Source organism: Miniopterus natalensis, chromosome 2 (genome assembly GCF_054644295.1).
Source record: "Miniopterus natalensis isolate mMinNat1 chromosome 2, mMinNat1.hap1, whole genome shotgun sequence".
Lineage (NCBI taxonomy): Eukaryota > Metazoa > Chordata > Mammalia > Chiroptera > Miniopteridae > Miniopterus > Miniopterus natalensis.
The window spans coordinates 54,564,289-54,587,381 of NC_142082.1; the positions used below are offsets into that span (position 1 = coordinate 54,564,289).

The 23,093-nt window shown below is 35.0% G+C and overlaps 1 protein-coding gene across 2 annotated transcripts in view; it reads right to left on the minus strand.

The window, feature by feature from the left end:
• PIBF1 (progesterone immunomodulatory binding factor 1) overlaps positions 1-23,093 on the minus strand; it is a 159,799-nt gene that overhangs the window by 118,809 nt on the left and 17,897 nt on the right. For both annotated transcript variants that reach the window (XM_016216463.2, XM_087814302.1), the window contains exons 5-8: positions 12,699-12,832; positions 6,331-6,439; positions 5,906-6,087; positions 4,231-4,356 (exon numbers count right to left, since the gene is read on the minus strand). In XM_016216463.2, the coding sequence (XP_016071949.1) occupies positions 4,231-4,356; positions 5,906-6,087; positions 6,331-6,439; positions 12,699-12,832 (551 nt within the window). The remainder of the gene's footprint in view (positions 1-4,230; positions 4,357-5,905; positions 6,088-6,330; positions 6,440-12,698; positions 12,833-23,093) is intronic.

Below are 23,093 nucleotides of genomic sequence, written 5' to 3' on the forward strand. Positions count from 1 at the left end.
GAAAAAAAGGGATGCAGACCCTCTTTGTCTACACTGTGTCATCAAGAAACGATTTAAATGCTTCGGAGATCAATACTTAAGAATTACACATTTTGTAATAGTGCCTTTTAATGATGATAAACAGTTCCATAATGCTATCAATTGACCTTTATGTAACACTCATTTTACTTAAATTGTCAACACAATGGCAAAAGAATTTTTATGTATTGCACATAGGCAAAAGGTATCAAAACAACTACCATTTATATATAGCTTTATAATTATAATGTCTTTTCACATATATTATCTCACTTAGACCTTATAGGTCATCCTGTGAAATAGTATTATTAGCTCATTTTATATAAGAGGAAATTAAACTTCAGGAATCTTAAGTCATATATTCACTCAGCTAATAAGGTAGAGCTAGAATTTAAGTTTAGTCTTTTGCTCCAAACCTCTTTCATAATATACTCCCCATTCAATGAGTAACTCTTTTCCTCCAAATGTGTAAGAGGGTCTGTACATTCAAGTTATATAATATCTACTAAGCAGGAAGTTATTTATGTAATAAATCTCACCACCAGAGTAAGTTTCAGTCATATTTTCCACACCTCCAAAGTGGCATTTTAAAGCAACTATAAAGTACAGAAAAAGACAAGAAATCTAATTCACATACTGATCCAAAGCATACATACATGCTATAACCTCAATGACAGCAGTCCTTCCTTATCCATGGTTCAGTTACCCACAGTCAACTGTGGTCTGAAAATACTAAATGAAAAATTCCAGATATAAACAGTTCATAAATTTTAAATTGTGTGCCACTCTGAGTAGCAAGATGAAACCTCATGCTGTCCTGCTCCATCTGGCCAGGGACGTAAACCATCCCTTTGTCTAGTATATCCACGCTGTATATGCTCTCTGCCCATTAGTTGCTTAGTAGCCCTCTAGGTTATCAGATTCACTGTTACACTGTAACAGTGCTTGTGTTCACCCTTATTTTACAGTCATGGCCCCAGAGCCCGAAAGTAGTGATGCTGGCAATTAGAATATGCCAAAGAAAAACTATAAAATGCTTCCTTTAAGTGAAAAGATATGTATGTATGGGGGGGAAGAAAGCATATATAGAGTTTGGTGCTAGCTGCAGTTTCAGTAGATACTGGGGGTCTTGGAACATATTCCCTGCAGATAAGGGGGGAACTACTGTATAGTATGTTTGACGTACCCAAATACCCAAGTTCTTTCTTTGCTTATCTCTGCTTTTTCTCAAGTCTTTATCTCTTATAGTTTTTTCCTCTTCCCTCTCAACCCCTTAACTTCACAAGTATGATCGACTGCAGGGGCAGATACCAAGATTGAATTGCATGAGTTTCATCTTTCCCACATGTAAGAGAAAAAAAAGCCTCTCTCTTAATATCCCTCAATGTATGAAAAGCAAACCAGAGGCAAAATATATTTCTCTAATCTTATATTTTAACTTTCTTCTAAAAATGTTTTTTGGGGGCGAGGTAAGGAGATTAAGTACAAATATGCAAGTATAAGTATTTCATGCATTTAATTCAGATTGTAACAGCACACTCTGATAAAATACAATTGACACAATTATATATCCAAGTCCAAGGCAAGTAATTAATTTGTCCAGATATAAAAATACCTAAATGCATAAACTTGTGTTTACTAAATCTTGTGTTTTATAAACAAGGAATACTAAGATCATTTCCTTAATTATTTTTAAGTTGTAAGATTTCTAAAGAAATAATTTATAATTTATTTCAACCCTGTAAAAGGCTAGTGGGGCATAAACTGTAACTACAGTTAAATCCTGACAGAATGAGAAAATTGATTCAAAAAGATTCAGCCACATAAAATACTGGGTTGGATTATTGTGACATTAATAAACTGACAAAGGTAAACTTGTACCACTAGCTGGCTAGGAGTCCTTGTGCAATTCAAAGCCATTTGGACCAGGTTGTAGTTTAGCACCACCTGGTGGCAACTGTCCACTGTAGCTTTAAAATTCATGAGGTCTTTCATGAGGTTCCTGTGACTTAAGGGGGCTTGCAGGACAGCAGCCCCAATCCCAGCAATCTCCTGATTAGGTGGTGTCCATTTTGATGTAGATATGGAGTCAGAACAGTGGGGAAAAGGGAACCTTTCAGCTTCCCAGCTTCCAGAAATGGTTCGGTCAGCTGTTTCACAACTACCTCTACCAACTATCTTTGAGAATACGTGCTAATTTACCTAAATTTATGTCACCATAGGATGCATTTTAAAAGACTTTTTAAAAACAACAACAAAAAACTAAGAAATCAGGAAATTCTCAAAATGATTACATATCAAAGTTTATGTGGCTAATGTGGATTGTTTGGAAATAATCATACATGTTACAATTCCATAAATTTTAAGGTTATTAAGTAGATTAATAAAAGCCTTTATAAATCCATAACAGAATTGAGCCACACGACTAAAAGTATATATTTGTAAAACAGAAACAATAACATCTATGCCACAGGTCTATCTCATGTTTAGATCTTTCTCCTGTAATTTAGAACCATATATAGTCAACTTTTCTATTTGCCTATTTCATATACTTCAAATGAAGCGAAACTAAATTTATCATGTTTACCAATTAAAGCCTTGTCTTCTAATGTCTTAAAAACTGCATCACCATCTACACAGTTGCCCAATCAAGAAATCTGGTGAATGATGAATAGTAACTAGATTTTTGGGGGTGATAACTTTGTAGTGCATACACATGTCAAATTATAATGCTGTACACCTGAAACTTATATAAGAAAGAAAGCATGCAAGCAAGCAAGAAACCTGGTGACATCCTTAACTTCTTATCACTCTTCAATCCAATCTAGTAACTGAACCTTGTTTTGGTTCCACCTACTGAACATTTTTCCAATCTGGCCCATTTCTCTCCATTCCTGCTGCTACTAATCCAGTTCTGTCATCACTTCTCATCGTGCTAATCAAAACAACCTCTAGAAGTGGCCTGTTTACAGCCTTCTGCTTCTTCAATCTATTCTCCACATCGCAGAGTGGTCTTGTTATATAAAATCTGATCATATCAAGCATATTCTTGAAATTTCTCAGTTGTTCCCCACTGGTCTTAAACAGTATTTGGACCGGTTTCCTTCTTCTGTTTCATCTCTTACAACTCCCTGCTCCTTATTCTACACTCCAGCCCTACTCAATTATATTGTTTGCTCAAAAGTTTCATTTTTGTCTTGCCTCCAAGGTTTTTATACATGTTGTACATTTATCCCGCCAATTTCCTTCCCTACAGTCTTACTCTTGTCATCATGTAGGTGTTAAGACGGGTATTTCTCCCTCCCAAAGTCTTCCCTGATTCCTCCCAAGGCTAGGTTAGATATACCTCGAGTGTATGTGGTCTCATCCTGCATATCCTCTGTTTTCTCCATTATCATCATACTTAACATTTTTTCTTTATCCTGCATTAGACTGGCAACTTTGTCTATGGCATCTAGCATGTATCTCACATATGGTGGGTCTCAATAAATATTTTCTAAATAAGTAAATTTATTGTTCTGAGAGCTCAAATGTAAACTTTTCTAACATCAGCTTTAGTCTGATTTAAAGTCTTGCTTTTGTTGGAAAAGGTAAAAATATCATACACTCAAATCATGCTGATAAACTAATATAACAAGTCAATTTAAAAATAATTTTCCCACTATAATATACACTTTGAAAAGCCGTATGACATATAATGATGGCATATAAAAATACATGCCATTGAAATAAGCAGCATTTATTTTCTCCTACTATTGCCAATCACTAAGGAACCTACTATATATTGATCTGAAAGTAACTGCATGAATAAAAAGAATCCTTTCTCAAGATTATTTAACATGATGTCTTTCAGGACCAGCAGCTAAATGAGGAATATGCAATAATTCATATTACTCTAGTTTTTAAAAATTTCCTGAAGATTTTAGCAGGTAAAGGCAAAAAGACAAGTTACGAGGGTAATAAAGGGATAAAGGGAATACCACAGTAAAGAGGCCTAAGGTCTGATAAACCATGTTCTAAGCTAGTTATCAAAGATCTTAGAACTTCAATGTTCTATTATACTTATATTTAGATTTATGACAAATTTTCATTAACGCATTAAAAAAAGACATTATGTCACAGAAATAAAGTTTAATTTCAATAAAACTGTAAGTTTCAAATAAAGAGAAAAGAAATATTGCACAAATTTCCTACTTTTTTTTTTTTTTTTACCTGTTTTCCCGTTCATACATTTCCCTAGAGGCACTTCGAAGTTGATCAATTTCTTGATTAGTTTTCAATTTGATTTGTTCTAGTTCATCATGTAGTTTATTTTCATATTCTGTTTTATAATGGTCTCTGCAAGAAATCAAAGGAATGCCCATGAATTTATTTTTGTAAAAGAAATAGGTGTTACCCTTCTTGTAAGATTTTAATATGTCAAATACCGTCTAAATACAATGCTGCTTGAAAAACAGCTGATACATATAACGTTTTGTAGTTCCTAAAAATACTGTTCCAACTAGTTCCATCTAAGATATCCTTTTAAACATTCTGTCTTTAAGGCTTAATTACTATATAAAATGTTAGTTAACTCAATTTGAATAATTATTCATCTTCAAGAGGATTTTACTAATACTTTTTAATGTACATGACTAGAAATTTGAAAACAGATACATACGGAATGGCCTTCATTTAGAAATAAAGCTGGCATGCTATAAGCTGATAGACAAATAATACAGCATGGGGCAAAAGTAGGTTTACAGTTGTGAGTACACAAAACACAGAGTTTATTCTTAAATTACTTATTCAATAATTTACTAATTACTGTATTATTTTCCATATGAACAATTGTAAATCTACTTTTCCCCAACCCTGTAATAAAAAATAGAAGAACAAAATGATTCTGAGTTTTTAGAAAACTTTTCCTTCAAAGCACAACTATATCCACTGTGCTCTCTCAGCAAAGTCAAAGCATTACACAGGGTATTAGCAGGAGCACAAACAGATGAAAAATACCACAGGCTAAGGAAAAAGGTATGAATGTGTAAAGTCTTGGAGGATAATATTTAGAATTTGTTTTAGTTTTTGATGTGCTATTAAAAATAAATAACTCAAGGGTTATAAGGACTATTAGTATAAGGGAGCTCTAATAGCTTATACATGTAGCTGAAAAGACAGAATTGAAATAGAGGGGTCTGAGTCCAGAGCCTGATTCTTCAAACAGTATACAGCACTGTCTCCTCATGATTAGATTTTCTTCAGAGATACCTCTATAGAGACACTTATATACTTTCTTTAAAAAACACTTACATAGAAATGTCAGTCATAGGGAATCGGAAAGGTTATGTTGTAAGAAATAAAGTAAATAAAAATAGTTGCAGTCTATGTATACACTCCCACTTAAAAGAAATAGGCTTTTGGTTGTTGAAAAAGCCAAAAAGACTTCAGAAAAAATCAGACTGAGAACATCTTCTAAGGGAACAAAATGAACTATTATCTTAACATCATCGTACAGACCTTAAAAAAATTATTCTTCTCCAGGGAAAGAGCTCCTTCAAAGAAGATGGTGTTGCCTGGCTGGGCGTGGCTCAGCGGTTGAGCAGCAACCTAGGATCCAGGCGAGCGGGGTTCGATTCCCGGTTGGGGCACATGCCCGGGTTGCGGGCTCGATCCCCAGTCGGGGGCGTGCAGGAGGCAGCCGGTCAGTGACTCTCTCATCATTGATGTTTCTATCTCTCCCTCTTTCTCTCTCCCTCTCCTTTTCTCTCTCTGAAATCAATAAGGATATATTTTAAAAAAAAAAGCTGGTGTTATTTTATATCTACTTATATGTAAAATAGGTTGGTGCAAAGGTTGTGGGTAACTGGTAAGCTAATATTTAAAAGTAAAATAGCGGAAATCTTGCCTGGACGTCACGTATTTTTCATACATCTCTTCTCTGGCCCTCTTGGCTTCCTCGAGCTGCCCCTGCAGTCGCTCCAGGCGGTCCTCAGCGTGCGCGCTGCGGACGCTGAGCTCCATGTTCTGGCGGCCGAGGTACTCCTTGTCCTTCTGCAGCAGCGTCGTGGTCTGCTGCAAGGTGGCGACCTGCGCGAGCGCATGTGCTCAGAGCGATGGCACCCTACTTTCAAGTTTACTGTGTTATTGGCTTGTCTTTGTGCTTTCGCTCACCACATAAAAGGGCTAATTCTTACCTTGCCATTTTTCATCCAAACACAGCTACTAATGTCCCTTCTTTCTGGCAACTACATCAAAAAGGAAAAAATATCCCTCCCACAATCCTGCCCTATGTCCACAATCACTGTATAATAAAAAACAACTCTAGTTTACCTCTTTTGATAATTCACTCCTTTCTTTAGCTTGAATTATATGAGAGGCTTCAAGGATTTCATGTTTTCTCCTTAGCTCGCTTACTTCCTGTTCAAGTGCATCACGTTCACTAAAAAATTCAAATACATTTATTTATTTATTTTTACTAAATAAAATTAAAATATACATATAAAATTTACATCCCTTTTTATAATGAGTATTTTAAAAGTCTTGACTATGTTCCAGGAAACGGAACAGAGATGCTAGCAGTGAGGCTTCAGTGCCATGCAATAAACAATAGGGTATCTGCTTTTCAAATTTAGGACACTCTGTTCAAGACCTTGTTCAGATACATATATAAGAATTTACCATCTTTAAAAAATAAATATGTAAACCACAACCACACCAGTCAGTAAAGTAAATAATTTAACTTTCTCAGGTACATTCTGGTATCTTTTCACTAATCATCTTCAATCTTACCTTGAAGCCAACATTTAAAAAAAATTTGTACATGCCTCTGAGCTTTCAGTTCAGGGTCAAAAAGGCTTAGCTCATCACTCAGACTGCATAGCAGATACACAGGCAGGGCTCTTGTGATACTTTCATTCACAAACTCTTTATGCTTACCCAGAGATTCTAATTTCCATATTCAGACTAACTCTTTCCCCCCAACAGTAAGAGCAAGAACTGAACAATACTTATAACGTTTTTTGTTTTTTTTTTAAATGAGCAGAGAAATTTCTTTCTCTTAAGTTACCTTATTCAGTCAGAATCAGTTCCTTTGCACTTTATTTCATCTACCTACCTGGTATTTTCACGAAGAGGGCTATTAAAAAATGTTTTACTTTTCATTGATTTTCAATAACTCATTATTTATTTATTTATTTAAATATATCTCCACCCGGCCGGGCGTGGCTCAGCGGTTGAGCGTCGACCTAGGATCCAGGCAATCGGTGTTCAATTCCCTGTCAGGGCACATGCCCAGTTGCGGGCTCGATCAATGACTCTCTCATCATTTTTAAATATATCCTTATTGATTTCAGAGAGAGGAGAGGAGAGGGAGAGAGAGAGACAGAAACATCAATGATGAGAGAGTCATTGATCGGCTGCAGCCCGCAACCTGGGCATGTGCCCTGACTGGGAATCGAACCCTGATCGCCTGGATCCTAGGTCGACGCTTAACCACTGAGCCACGCCTGGCCGGGCTCCAGGATTTTTATGGTTTCGTGACTTACATTTAAGTCTTTTATCCATTTTGAGTTTATTTTTGTGTATGGTGAAAATTGGCGGTCTAGTTTCATTTTTTTGCATGTACCTGTCCAATTTTCCCAGCACCACTTATTGAAGAGACTGTCTTTACTCCATTGTGTGCTTTTGCCTCCTTTGTCAAATATTAACTGACCATAATGGCGTGGGTCTATTTCTGGGGACTCTGTTCTGTTCCACTGATCCATATGTCTGGTGTTGTACAAAAACCAGGCTGTTTTGATTACAATGGCTTTGTAGTACAGTTTGATATCCGGTATTGTGATCCCTCCCACTCTGTTCTTTTTTTCTCAAGATGGCTGCAGCTATTCTGGGTCTTTTTTGGTTTCATATAATCAATTACTCATTTAAAAGGATTTTTCTTCTTCTAGTTAACAAAGTATTATGTTCATTGAGAAAAGTGAGCAAATCACAAGTTAAAAAAATAACAATCATCCATAAACCCACTAAGATGACTATCAGTATTATATTTTGGTATATATTACTTTAAGCATTTTGCACTTTTACATGTAAATGTTTTTACTGTCATAAGATAATAATCATGCTCCCTTTGCTATGGTTTTTCATGTAAAATTATAAAATCACGATACAGCAAAGCACCCACAAACTTGCTATCTACATTTGACAACAGTTAACATGTTTATATTTGCATTAAAGTTTTTTATTTAACAAAGATAGAATACTATGAGTAAACTTAAACTATATTTTCCTCACTGTTCCTATATCATTCCCTATATACAATGATGAATTTAGTGTTTCTTTTCCTTAATTCCCTGACAGTAAAAACAAAACACAGCTGCCCTAGCGGGTTTGGCTCAGTGGTTAAGAGTGCCGGCCTGTGGACTGAAGGGTCCAGGGTTCAATTCCAGCCGAGGGCATGTACCTTGGCTGCAGGCTCGATCCCCAGCCCCAGCAGGGGTGTGAACAAGAGGCAACCAATTGATGTTTCTCTCTCTTTCCCTTCTACTCTCTCTGAAAAGCAGTAGAAAAAACATCCTTGGGTGAGGACAAAAAAAAACTTTTTAAACAAGACACAGCTTTAATTGCTTTATAGATAATTTATTTTTATTGTTGACACTCTTACAGATGTCCCCCATTTCTCCCCTTTGATCACCACTACCCAGCTCCCACCCTGCTCCTCTGGCCAGCACCACACTGCTGTGTGTGTCCACGGGCTATGCATATATGTTCTTTGGCTAATCCCTTCACCTTCCTTTATCCAATCCTCCCACCCTCCTCCCTATTTTTTTATATACTTTTACTCAACAAGCAGTAACATTTTGTCATATTTACTTTGTATTATTTACTATTTTACATATTTATTCTCTCTGTTGTTTATGTATGTGAATAAATATATGAGTACACACATATATACATGTATACACATCTATATACAAACACATGCATGGGCATCCGTACCGCAACTATTTAAGAGTTATATGCAGACATTAGGGCCCTTTATCCCTAAATAATTCACTCTGAATTTCCTAGGATTAACTGTATTCTCTCATGTAATCAAGTACCATCAAATTCAGGAGACTTAGTCCTAATATAATATCTAAATATACAATCCAGTTTCAAGTTTTGTCAATTATCTCCAAAATATCCTCTATGGCAATTTCTCCCTGGTCTGGGATCTAATGTATTATCATGCATTACATTTGGATGTCATGTGTCTTTAGTCTCCTGTACCTTGAACAGTTCCTTAGCCTGTCTTTGTCTTTTACAACATTGATTAGATTCACATTGAGCACTTCAGGCAGGAATACTATGAAAGCGATAGTGTTTTCAGTAGATCACATAGAGAGGCACATGATGTTATTTTATCCATTGATTGGTGACAGTAACTTTGATCATTTTTCCAAGATGGTATCTGCCAAAGTTCTCAACTATAAAGGTACCTTTTTGCCCTTTGCAATTAATAAGTAGTCTGTGGCAACATACTTTGATATCGTATATTCTGTTCCCTAACATACTTTTTACCCAATGGTTTTATCTTCCACTGCTGAATCTGAGTGAGTCAAATACTATTATGAAGCTAGAAAATGGTAATTCTAATATGCATATATATGTTTATTGCTTGGCATTCAACTGTAAAAACCCTCTTTCTCTATTATTAACATGTACTCAGGGATTCTTATTCAATTCAATGAATACTGTTAACATTCATTTTGATACTTAAGTTGTACCATATTTGGCCAGTGAGAGTCCCTTCAAACTAGCTGTTGTGGTACTGAACTGGAATTAGAGGTATCAGTATGATCTTTCCATAGTGTGTTAAGCCATTCTTCCTATTCCCTCTCCATCACCTCTGCCTATTGAAAGGGCCTAGGAACAATGACTAATGTAGCAATGACCAGTACCCAGATCTTAATTTCTGAATAGTAATCTCCACTAAAAGGAACCAGGACTCCTTAGAGAAAGGGCTAAGCAATGAAATTACAAAATAAACCTGAGAACATTATGTTATGCCAGAAAGTAAGAAACTGCTTAAAAAAAAAAAAAAAAGATAAACACATGCATTTTGCTTTTCAAATTTTAATATTTTGTATTTGACTTACCTATATAGATACATTAAGATCTTACCTAATGATTTCAACTGCTAGACAGAATTACATTATAGAAATAAATCACAATTCATTTTCCATTCCACTACTGGAAAGCATTTGATTTTTTTCTAGTAATGATGCAATTAACATCCATATATCTGTTTCTTTTTGCACATTTGTGAGAATTTATGAAGAACAAAAAAGTGATTTTCACCCAAGAACTTTTAAATTCATTCTTTCTATTGAATGAACCAAAGGGTTCACAGTTTGAACCCCTCTTGCTTGATTGTTTTTCTGTTCCATGTCTAGCACATGAAGATGTTTATAATGAATCCCCCTGCTCTCATTACCCAGCTTCAATAATTAACACATGATTCAACTTGGTTCACTTATCCTTCATTCATGTCCACTAGATTATTCTGATGATTAAGCTTTTTAGTTTTCTCTTTCCATGTTTTATCTAACATTGCCATAGATTTATAGTAACAGAGAGGATAGCAAAACACCAACTCAAAGTATCATTTTTACCATTACACTCTATTTCATTTTGAAATGATTCTTTTGAAATCCAGCTTTATTCAAGAGCCCACTGAGTATAGCTCTCATGGATTTCAAGCTCCAATAATTACTGTATTTTGACATAACAATACCTACATAATAATACATACCAAATGTTAGTCATGGTAGGAGTAGGAGTACCAATGTTATATCCCCAAATCCTTGCAGATTTACTTATGGTACTATATAGTTTATAAAGCATTTGTTCATTTAAAAAATATCGAGTGACTACTATATTTCAAGAATTATTTTACCTACATGTAGATACAGTGGTGAACAATTAGGATAATCTCTCTCTGTATATAAATACATAAATACTTTCATAAATATTCCTTTATTTGATCTTCTTAGTTTAAATAGTACAGACATTTGTATTAGAATCATCTCAGAGATGACAAAACTTTGACTTAGAATGATAAGATTTTACCTAAGGGATATACAGCTAAGTAGTGGTTCATTAATGTACAAACAAGAGAAAAGTATATTCCAGTAAAAGAAAAATTATTTGCTATAGCTACTTAGCAGCAATACACTGGGAAACATATTCTCAGAAAATATTCTTTTCTGAAAGTATGAGTGCCTTTTGTCAAAAAAGAGCAGCTGAAAAACCTTCAGATAAAATTATAAAGTATTTAAATTGATTTCATAAAATAAAAATAATCAAGTAAGAATTCAAACATGGGATTTTACTGGATCCCTATCTTCTAAGACATTACACTTTAAAGACAGCAGCAACTTCTAAACAAAATAAAAACAACTAATATAAAAATACAATTTAAACCCAACAAACTGCCAAAACTACATGCTTTTTATGCAACGAAGAATAAGGTACATGTCAGGAGAATAAGCCATAGACTGAAAGAAAATATTTGCTGAACATATATCTGATAAAAACTGTTACTCAAAACATACAAAGAACTCTTAAAACTCAACAGTAAGAAAACAAACAACCCAATTTAAAAAAATGAGCCAATGACCTTAACAGACACCTCACCAGAGAAGATATACAGATGGCAAATAAGCACATGAAAAGATGCTCATGTTATCAGAGAAATAGAAATTAAAATGACAATGAGTAACCCCTAAAAACCTATTAGAATGGCCAAAATCCAGAACACTGATAATACCAAATACTGGCAAAGATGTGGGGCAACAGGAATTCCCATCCATTACCGATGGAAACGCAAAATGGTATAGCCACTTTGGGACAGACAGTTTGGCAATTTCTTACAAAACTAAACATACTCTTACCATATGATTGTGCTCCTTGGTTTTTCCCAAAGGAATTGAAAACTGTGTCCATACAAAATCTGGCTTATGGATGTTTACAGCAGCCTTATTCATAACTGCCAAAACTTGGAAGCAACCAAGATATCCTTTAGTAGGTGAGTGGATAAACTGTGGAATGTCTAGAAAATGGATTATTCATTGGTAAAAAGAAAGGAGCTATTAAACCATGAAAAGATATGGAGGAAACTTAAATGTATATTACCAAACGAAGCCAATCTGAAAAGGCTCTATACTGTATGACTCCAACTACATGACATTCTGAAAAAGTCAAAACCAAGGAGAAAGAAAAAGAATAAGGTATAATCATATGCACATAATGACTTTTGGTCAAAGACAGACTGCATATATGATGGTGGTCCCATAAGTTAATAATGGAGCTGAGAAATTCCTTTTACCTAACGACATCATAGCCGTACATTGCAGAGCAATGCAATACATGTTTGTGGTGTGCTGATGTAAAAAACCTACTGCATGGCCAGTTGTATGAAAGTAGAGCACATGTAATTACAGTAGTAGGCAACACCATCTAGGTTTGTGTAAGTACACTCTAAGATCTTCACACAGTGACAAAATTGCCTAATGATGCAATTCTCCAGAACATATCCCCATTGTTAAGCAGTACATGACTGCACAAAGTAGAATTCACGATGTCAATGGTAAAAATTCAGGTGACTTTGACGCATGCTAAAAATGAGAAAAACTTCTGTACCCATCTTAACTACTTACCTCTTGACTTTATCATAGTTCTCTTGACGGTAGTCACCTTGCTGAATTAACTGTTTTGTGTCTGCTAATTCTAAGGCCAAACGTTGACATCTATTTTGAAGCTCAGAGTAGTTTCTTCGATCTTCCTCATAAGTCTATCAAAACAATAATAGAAAATTTCAAACTAAACACAGTTGACCAAATTCTGTACTGAGTTCTTCTGTTAAGCTGTGAATGTCCTTGTAATAATAATAAAAAAAAATCCTTAATTTTTCTATTTAGTAATTTTTCTCTACTCAAAGACAGGTAAACTTAAACTTACAGAGTAGTTTGTAAGTCCATTTGTTTAAAACTTCAGCTCTGTTTTTCATAGAAAAAAATAGCACACTTATGTCCTGGTTACTAAAATAATATATACAACTACGAATGTTAAATGACATTCTTCAACATTTACCAAGTTACTATTAGATGCTTAAGACATGGAAATGAATAAAACATAGCCCCTGTTCTTAAGGAGTTCTCAATTTAGAGATGAAGAGCCACATGAATATCAAATATCTACAATGAAATGTAGTTACTGAAGAGATTAACAGGCAGTTTCAGTAAAAAAGGAATTTGTGGCACTTGGAACATATTTCTACACTGATCTTTCCTCCACTCACCAGACCAGTAGAAAGGAATTGTAGAGCTATGGGAGAAAGGTGCAAGTGAAAAACCTTAAAACCATAATCTGGTCCTGTTTATTATGAGCCTCATTTCTCATGTTCACACTTCACCCTTCAGCTATAATGAAGACCTGAAGTTCTCCAAAAGCACCAACTTTCCACTAACGTGTTCGCACTGCCTGAATAGCTGCATAGTATATGAATATTTGCCTCCTTCAGAAGAACACTAATTTCACTGTACCATCAAATTAGTACTCTATGTAACTTGCCAGAGTGTAAACATCTTAAGGGCAGAAACTTAAGTCTTATTCCCCACTGGATCTCCATCATTATACACAGTACTTGGTATACAGTAAAAACAAAATCAATACTTTTGAACAAATTAATTAAGAAATAAATGAATATAGAAATGGAAGAAGCATAACACAGGGATTGAGTTCTTATTTATTTCCTTCTTTGAACTTACAAGATCTCTACCCCAGAACCTGTCATGTTAAACACATCCTGTCCCAAGTCATTCCTTCTTAAATGGCTGACCAGCGAAGTGTAGTCACACTCATTCCATAAAAACTGACTGAATTATTTCTATGTGGCTGGTCCTGGGAGAGACACTGTAGATACAAAGATGAGTAAGACAGTGTCTTTTTTAAAAAAAAAAAATGTTTTTATTGATTTTTCAGAGAGAAGAAGGGAGAAGGAGAGAGAGAAACATCGATCGGCTGCCTTCTGCATGCCCCCTGCTGGGGATCAAGCCCTCAACCCGGGCATGTGCCCTGACTGGGAATCGTACTGGTGACCTCTTGGTTCATGGGCTGACAATCAACTCAGCCACGCTAGCTGCGCAACAGTGTCTTTTTAAAACTATTTACACACAACTTTAAAATATCATAACTGCTCCTCCCAAAGAATATAAAATGTCATCCTCCAAATTTCTATCAAAGGGTTATTTGAAAATGTAATTATGGAAAAACTGTATTTGATGTGTTTTGCTTTAGTGTAGTACTATGTTCTTCTAAACTGATATTCTCCATGAGACAGAAATTTATTATGGTATTTATTAAAGAATCACAGCTGAGGATACTCCATCATCATCATCATCATTCCAGGAAACCATTTCTTTGTTCATTCCGTAAGAAGAAACACCTCATCCATTCAAGTTTTATCACGAGATAGCAGCAATTCAGTCACATCTTTAGGCTTTACTTCTAAGTCTACTTCTCCTGCTATTTCCACCACATCTGCAATTACTTCCTCCACTGAAGTCTTCCTCCACAAAGTCATCCATAAAAGTTGGAAGAAGCTTCTTCCAAAATTCTGTTATTGTCTGATACTCTGATCTCTTCCCATGAATCACGAATGTTCTTAAATGGCATCTAGAATGGTGAATCCTTTCCAGGTTTTCAATTTACTTAGGTCAGACCTATCACAGGAATCGCTATCTATGGCACCTAAAGCCTTAAGAAATGTATATCTTAAATAAAATGAGACTTGAAAATTGAAATTCCTCCTTGATCCATGGGCTGCAGAATGAATGTTGTGCTTACAAACATGAAAACAACATTAATCTAGTTGCCCATCTCCACCTGAGCTCACATGCATTACCAATGAGCAGTAATATTTTCCAAGGAATCTTTTTTCTAAGCAATAGGTGTCAATGATGGGTTTATAACACTAGAAAACCTGTTGTAAACAGATATGCTGTTATTTAGGCTTTGTTTTTCCATTTATAGAGCACAGGCACAGTAGATTCAGCATAATTCTTAAAGACCACAGAATTTCTGGAATGGTAAATAAGAATTAGCTTCAACTTAAAGTTACCAATTGCATTAGTGCCTAACAAGAGAGTCAGTCTATGCTTTGTAGCTTTGAAGTCAGGCACTGACTTCTCTTCTACAACTATGAAAGTCTTAGATGGCATCTTCTTCCAATATAAGGCTGTTCCTCCTACATTGAAAATCTGTTTTTTAGTGTAGCCAACTTCATTAATTATCTTAACTAGAGCTTCTGGATAACTTACTACAGCTTCTACATCAGTACTTGCTGTTAACCTTGCACTTTAAAGATATAGAGACAGCTTCTTTCCTTAAACCTCATGAACCAACCTCTGCTAGCTTCAAACTTTTTCTTCTGCAGCTTCCTCAACTCTCTCAGCCTTCACAGAATTAAAGAGAGTTAGGGCTTTGCTCTGGATTAGGCTTTGGCTTAAGGGAATGTTGTGGTTGGTTTGATCTTCTGTCCATTTCACTAAAACTTTACACTTATCTGTGATAAGGCTGTTTCTGCCTTCTCATCATTCATGTATTCACTGAGTGGCACTTTTAATTTCCTTTAAGAACTTTTTCTTTGCATTTACAACTTGGCTAACTGTTTGATGCAAGAGGTCTAGCTTTTGACCTAGCTTTCTTGGCTTATGACATGCTTTCCTGAATTTAATCATTTCGAGCTTTTTATTTAAAGTAAGAGATGTGAGACTGTTCCTTTCACTTGAACATTTAGAGGCCATTATAGAATCATTAATTGGCCTAGTTTCAATATTGTTGTGTTTTAGGCAACAGGAGAGAGGCCCAAGGAGAGAAAGAAAGAGAGATGGGGAAATGGCTGGTTGGTGAAGCAGTCAGAACATACATGTTTATCAATTAAGTTCGCTGTATTATATGGACATGGTTTGTGGGACTCTAAAACAATCACAATAGTAACATCAAAAATCACTGATCACACATCACCATAAAAAATATCATAATAATGAAAAAGTTTTAAATATTGTGAGATTTACCAAAATGTGACACAGAGACACTAAGTGAGCAAATGCTATTGAAAAATGGTGCCAACTTGCTTGATACAAGGCTGCCACAAAATTCAATTTCTGAAAAACAGTATCTGCAAAGCACAAAGTGAAGTACAATAAAATGAGGTACTCTGTATTAAAAACAAATCCGAAGCCTGTAGATAGCGCTTACCAATTTGTTATAAGCCATAGAACTACTCTTTACCCCACTGCTTCACACTTACATTGCCCACTTGATTTCTAAAGGCATATGATTTTTCCATTCCTTGAAAGCAAAACTCTTACCACTATAAATAGTAATAACAACCAAAACAGAATGAGTGCAGATATAAAAATGTTTGTAGGTTTGTGGTAGGAAATTGTGGGAGTTTCATCTGAGGATTTCTATTTTCTCTGTGAAATGGAATACTACCATATCATCTTCTGAGAGTGAGAAAGTGGTGAATGTATAAAATTACCTGTGAAAATAAGAGATCTAGAAAAAAGAATTTCAGCACAATTTTGTGGGCCCATTTGAGGTTGGTTAACAATAAACTCATGGTGCTTGTCACTACCTAAGTGATTCTCTCTAGTACTGCTCAGTCAGAAAAATGAAGCATGAGGTTCTGTCAGGCAGAGTGTGATAAGAAGAAAGTTGGGGAGGAATTATAGAACACTGGCAAGAAAAAGGTTTAAGACTGATAATATGATGAACAGGGACATAAATAAATTTAGGAAGAGACTGATAAATAAATCACATGGATTGGAAATTCTGTTAAATTTAAGTTGGAAGCAGATACTGAGAAACATGGATATTTAGGAAGTAATATGTTCAGTGATCAACCTAAAGAGGTAACTTCAAAAGTAAATCAGTCTGGGTGACAAGGAACAGACTGTGAGCCATGAGAGTAAGTGGTGAAGTAGAGAAAAGGCAATCATTAAAGATGAGACGATCAATAAAACGCAAGGCCAAGGTTGTGGATGAATCACAGAAGTAACCAATGTGGGAGCTAAGGTGAAAAGAAAGACTTAAATCTAGAGCAAGGGTTCCACTTTAAATAAAGAAGACTGTCCCAGGGGTCTGCAAATGAGAAAGGTTTTAAGGTGGGGTATCTAGAGGACAAGAATGCCCAAAGAAATAGAGGGTTTTATTAAGTGTGTAAGTGACAAGATCTAAAATTCTAAAGATCCTAGAGGACATCAGCATCTGGGCCTGAAATATAGGGGGCATAAACTCCTAGTCCAGAGAGCAACTCCTCAGGATATCTGAAGCCCCCCACACACATTTTCTTTAAATATGAACACCATATGACCGAGCATAAGCAGATGTTTGGTATAGGAAGGTATATATTCTAACAACACTTTCTTTTAGAACTTATCAGCTGAAAAAAATTTCTCCTTAAATAAAATTATTACTTTTATATTTAAAAAAAAAATCTACTTCACTTACTATTGGCAACTATAAAAGATTAAAGTATAATACTGGAAAATAAAAAAAGTAGCATCTTCCCTCAAAATGAACCAAATCCAATGACTGTGGAGAACTTTGAGGTTAAGGTTAAAAGGAGTAGAAAAGGCTATTTTTATATTATCCCTATGTATTCTTCCCTGTCTTAAGCTCAACATCAATTTCTGTGGGAAGTCTCCAAGCCCCAAATCTGAGGTCAGATGTCCTTATTATTTTTACACAGTACAGTACCTGGTTTTTACTTCTGTCAGAAAATGTACCACATGTGCTGTGAGAAGCCATTACTTGCCTCTCAAATCATAAGGTAAGTCTTAAGAAAGTTTTCTACAATCTTACTACCTAGTACTCTGCCTATTTATTATATAGAAGATTTGCAATTAATGTCTGTGGAAAAGAAGCAAAAAATGACACTTAAGTAGACTAAAACAAAAGAAGTAAACCACCTTTTCAAACATAAAGGGACACACAAAACTTCCAGTCACAAGCCCTTTCTAATAGAAAATTTCTATAAATTAGTAAATGGGTTAACACCAAATCTCAATTTTCTTTTATAGTAATAATAATAAAAACACGCAGGAAAAATAAGGACAATCTAAGTCCAAGAGAAGATTTCAATTGTTCCCCAATTTTCTACATATCTAGAATGGAACGGATTTTGACTGCCAGGGTTAATGTCATCTTTTCCATCTCCTAAATTATTCACACGAAGAAATAACAGAAGGCTATCACTAGCCTAAAAAAAGTAAATCTGTTATTGTACTTGCATGTTCTCTGGTCTTGTATATAACCCTCACCTTTCCTATACTCATTTGAGACCTGGAGTTCCTTGACGACCTGTCTTCTCTCTCTGTATACCCAGTAACACTTACATAGTAGTTGCACTGGAAATGTTTGCAGAATGAACTAATGTTAAAATATCAACAGGCTATGTGCATTTAAAATAACTAGCTCAAGACGTAGAAAAAGTGGCTTTAAAAATTAATAAGTATTTAATAAAATATCACTTTCTCAACTGAAATTGAGTATTATCATAAATCTGTAAATAAGACACTTCACCTGACATAATGCAATATATATATGCAGAAAATTTTCAAAGATTTTGAAAAAGACAAGATGAAAGGAATTTCCATTTCTTGATATGGGTGGTGGTGAACAGGGCGTATTCACTTTGTGAAAATTCAATTAAGATTTCTTCTGCCCGGCCAGGCATGGCTCAGCAGCTGAGCATCAACCCAGGATCTAGGAGATTGAGGTTGGATTCCCGGTCAGAGCATATGCCTGGGTTATATGGCTTCGATCAATGACTCTCTCATCATTGATGTTTCTCTCTCTCTTCCCTCTTCCTTCCTCTCTTTAAATCAATAAAGATATTTTTTTTTTTTTAAAAAAGGATTTCTTCTGTATGTAACAGAAACACTAGAAAACAGCAAAAGGAGAGGCTTCAACCAGGAAAATGTTACCTGGGGATAAGTTCTAGAGGGAGGCTTGTCTTGTATTTGGCATGGAGAGGGGGACATGTGAGAATTATATATCAAAGGCGAAAGGGAGCAGGAAGGGGGTAGTGAATAGATTCTGACTTTTTTTACTTGATATATTTCTCTGTTGTTTGTTTGCTAACACAAAATACTGAAAATTTTATATTATATAGTATTTTGGTTAAGGTATCAATTATGAGACCTTTTATATTTATAATGAGATATCTTTTCTTCCCAAGCCTCTTATTTCCCAAACATCAGTAGCTAAGCATTTTAGATTTATTGAATTTCAGAGTTAAAAGATACCCTGGAGATAATCTACTACTATCTTCTTATTTCCAAGAGGAGAACATTAAGGTCTAGAGGGGTTAAATATATTGTCTAGAATTCTAGAGCTAGCAGAGACAGAACCAGAATCTAGGTTTTTTTGAGTTCATACATAGTTTGTTCTTTTCTCAATTTCAGGTTCCTATTTACTGAGGAATCTCTTCTGTGGAAAATATAAAACAATTGATCATAAGTTAATATTATTACTTACTGCTCAAATCCAGAGTGTTAAAAGAACTTTGGTTGTAAATTGTATGGGTTCAAATATGGCACATGCAAAAATCATAGCTAATTTTGGACTCCCTTTAAAACAATTACTACAATTATTCCTTAAATACATATTTAAAAATCACTTGACAAAAATAACACCAAATCTAAATGTTTTTTTACAAAATGTAAAAAATTACTCAAAGATGCAATTAAATAGGCTGATTTAAAGTCAGAAGCTGTGTAAACCAAAAGGCACTTACTTTATATATAATACATTTCTTTATTCTCTCTTTAAATCTTTTGTCTCTCACACCATGTAAACTAAGAAGAGAGTGGTAACCTATGTGTCAAAATAAATCTTTGATAAATGAAGTGATCTCCTGACTGTGGGGAGATAAAGCAATTGGAAATGGGATAAAGTGACATTTACCTTAAGGTCAATGGTTCAAATCAGAATTAGTTTACACTGGTTAGCAGGTTAGTAAATGAGAAGAAATGGTTTAACTATTCTAGGAACGTGAGAATCCCCTTCTCAGAAAGCTTACAAGTTGGGCAGGATAAAAAAGAAACTTCGTAAAATAGTTAATATTTTCTGAAATATAAAAACCTGAATAACAAGTTATGTATCATTAATGAAATACGTCATTTTCATACACATGTAATTAACTGGATTACTCACATGTGACTATTTAAGATGAGACTTCAGGTAATCTTGCAGAATTTTTCTCAATAAATGTAACTATGTTTCTACACAAGGAAGTTATCTTGAACAAAATACTCTTTTTGCTTCCTAGTTACCAAAGTTCTCATGAGAGAAAAATATTTCACCATTTCCTCATGAAACTTAATAGCTTTATTAAGTGAAGACTCATTAATGCCCTTCCTGCATAGAATTAACTTTTTTTTTTGAAATGAAAGAAGCATGATGAAACAAATCTATAATACAAAACAGCTGCACATAGTTTAGCTAAAAGTACTGGTTCAAAATTCTGACTTACTGTAAAGAGACTTCATGATTAGGAAATAAAAGTAGAGCACTTATGAAAACCTTAAGAACCATACACAAGCTCACGTACTTTACGCAGCTCAAAATATGCTATAGACTATTATTGACACTTATAAACAAACTCTAAACTTGAAGTAAAAGATGAACCCTATTTTCCAGTGTTAGTATCTAGCTATTATTTCCAAATAACTAAAGACGTGAGAAAAAATTATGAAAGAGGATCCCAGAAATCCACTAAAATTGGCATTTCAGCAAGTCTGACTTATTTTTCAAAGGTCAAAAATCACATTCTATTAAGTTTATAAAACAGTTTCACCTCCTATCTGCCATGAGTTAGCAGATTATATGAACAAAAGCAGAATAAATCAATGTAATAACTGAGATACCTTTGATCTGAAGACTACATGTTATGACAGAGTTTTCAGCTTTTATAATTCTTTCTCCCAGTTATAGATGTACTGAATTATATTAGGAAAAAACAGTATTTGATTGGTTTAAGGTGACTGATATGAAATTAGGGCTCTAAATGAAAATAAGGTAACCTAATGAAATACTTTGGCCTCTAGGTAAAAAATGACAAGATCTGAGTAGCTAAAAACAGTTGAAGAAATAGATGGATACATGCTGCCACCATGTGGTAAAAGAAAAAATTAAGGTCATTTTGGAAAAACACAATACAGAAAAAGTAGAAAGTTTGTTTTCCTAATGCCCAGTCTCACAATTCAGAGATCCGGCTAATGAGATCATAGTTTCTCTTAGTAAACCAAGATTGAATTGTGATAATGGAGACAGTAAAACAGAATAAACAATGCTATGATAGTCACTTAAAATTCAGGAGACTAGTAAGGAAGTGGTGCCCATGCAGCCTATATACATTTTGTGCTTCAGTTCCCAGAACTGCTATTAAATTGCTAAACTCAGCTCAAAACATCCTGGAACAACTGCTACATGGACACACAGCACTCTAGTTCCTTCCTGGCAGTTTTCACCTCCCTTCGTTTGCATATCAGGATTAACCAATCTCTGTTAACCTAACCAGCAATCCTCATTTATATGAAATAATTACCTTTTGCGGTTTTGCCTTTATAAATCCTGTCTCTGTTCTCCCCAGAGCCCAGTGCAGTTGGTACCTGAATTTGTGTCTCTGGAATTGCAATCCTTTTACTCAAATAAATGCTTCTTACTTTGTATGACAGCCTAAACTTTTTTCGGCTGACAGTTGTCACTATCAGGTCATTTTTCAGGCATCTACATTTGTTGGCGGTTGTGTGCTCTTTTAAGTTTCTATTAATTTACTGCTTGTTCTAAGTAGTACCTTCTTATGCTTGTCCTGAGTTTATCCTCTTGCAAGTCAATCCTCACTTTATCTGTATTGCAATTTTTATGAACTTCGATTGCTTTTTTCCAGCTGTTGCTATTCATTTGACATACCCTCATCTTTACATGTCCTTAGGCAGTAAACTCAGCTTCTCAAATACCAGCTTTTAGTTTCTAACCTCTTAACTCTATGGCTCTACCAGGAATTCAATAATTAATAGGTAGTAAGTGCAAACAATCAAAGTTACAATGTTCAAAACTGTACACTTTGCTCAAGGTCTAGTAGTGTTTTAATTTGCTTCCAATATTCTTCTTAATAATGCCTAATATTCTATCATCAATGTCAGTGCCAAGGTAAATATGCTGAGAAAACAGTTCTCCAATGAAGCTAAAGTTCTTTTTAGAGAAAATAAAGGAATTTCAAAGTCAAATATGCTGCATGCATAGACTAGATTTTCTTTCTTTACTTGTGCTTAAAACTATAAGGTGGTTCTACTTCTAATAATGGCCATATAAGTTCTCATCTGACCGATCTTACTATAGATACAACTCTAAATTTTGGACAAAATAGAAAACTACCTGAAGGCACAGGAAAGTGACCAAAATCAGGCAAATTCTGGGTTGCAGCTCATCTACGTGAGGAAAAAGGAAACAGCACTGGGTGAGTTTTCCAGTCTTTTTTTTTTTTTAATGGCTTTTAGCCTGAGGGCAGGCCTACTCTGCCAAATTGGAAGGATAAAGATACAAAAGAAAATCCTTCCTCTTTCTAGTTTGAAGAATCAGGACACCCAGCTGCTCTAAATGAGGAAAGAATTAGAGATAGCCAAAGAAAGAGAACTGAATTCTATGGGCAATCTCTGCCAAATCTCTGCCTGATCTCTGAACAAACATAAGTATAGGACAACCCCAGCAGTCCTAATAAGCCAAGCAAAACTTAACTGAAAATTGAGCTGCTGTCCAAGAGATAGAGTATACAGTTTGAGTACAATTCAACATGTCTAAAACCTGAACTCTCTTTTGACCCTAAACCTGTCTCATCCATAGCCTACCCATCTCTGCTGAATGAAAATCCATAATTCCAGTTACTCAGTCCAAAAACCTTGGAGTTAATTTGATTCCTATCTTTCTTTCACACCCTCCATTCAATTCATCAGGAAATCCTATTGGCTCTACTTTAAAATATA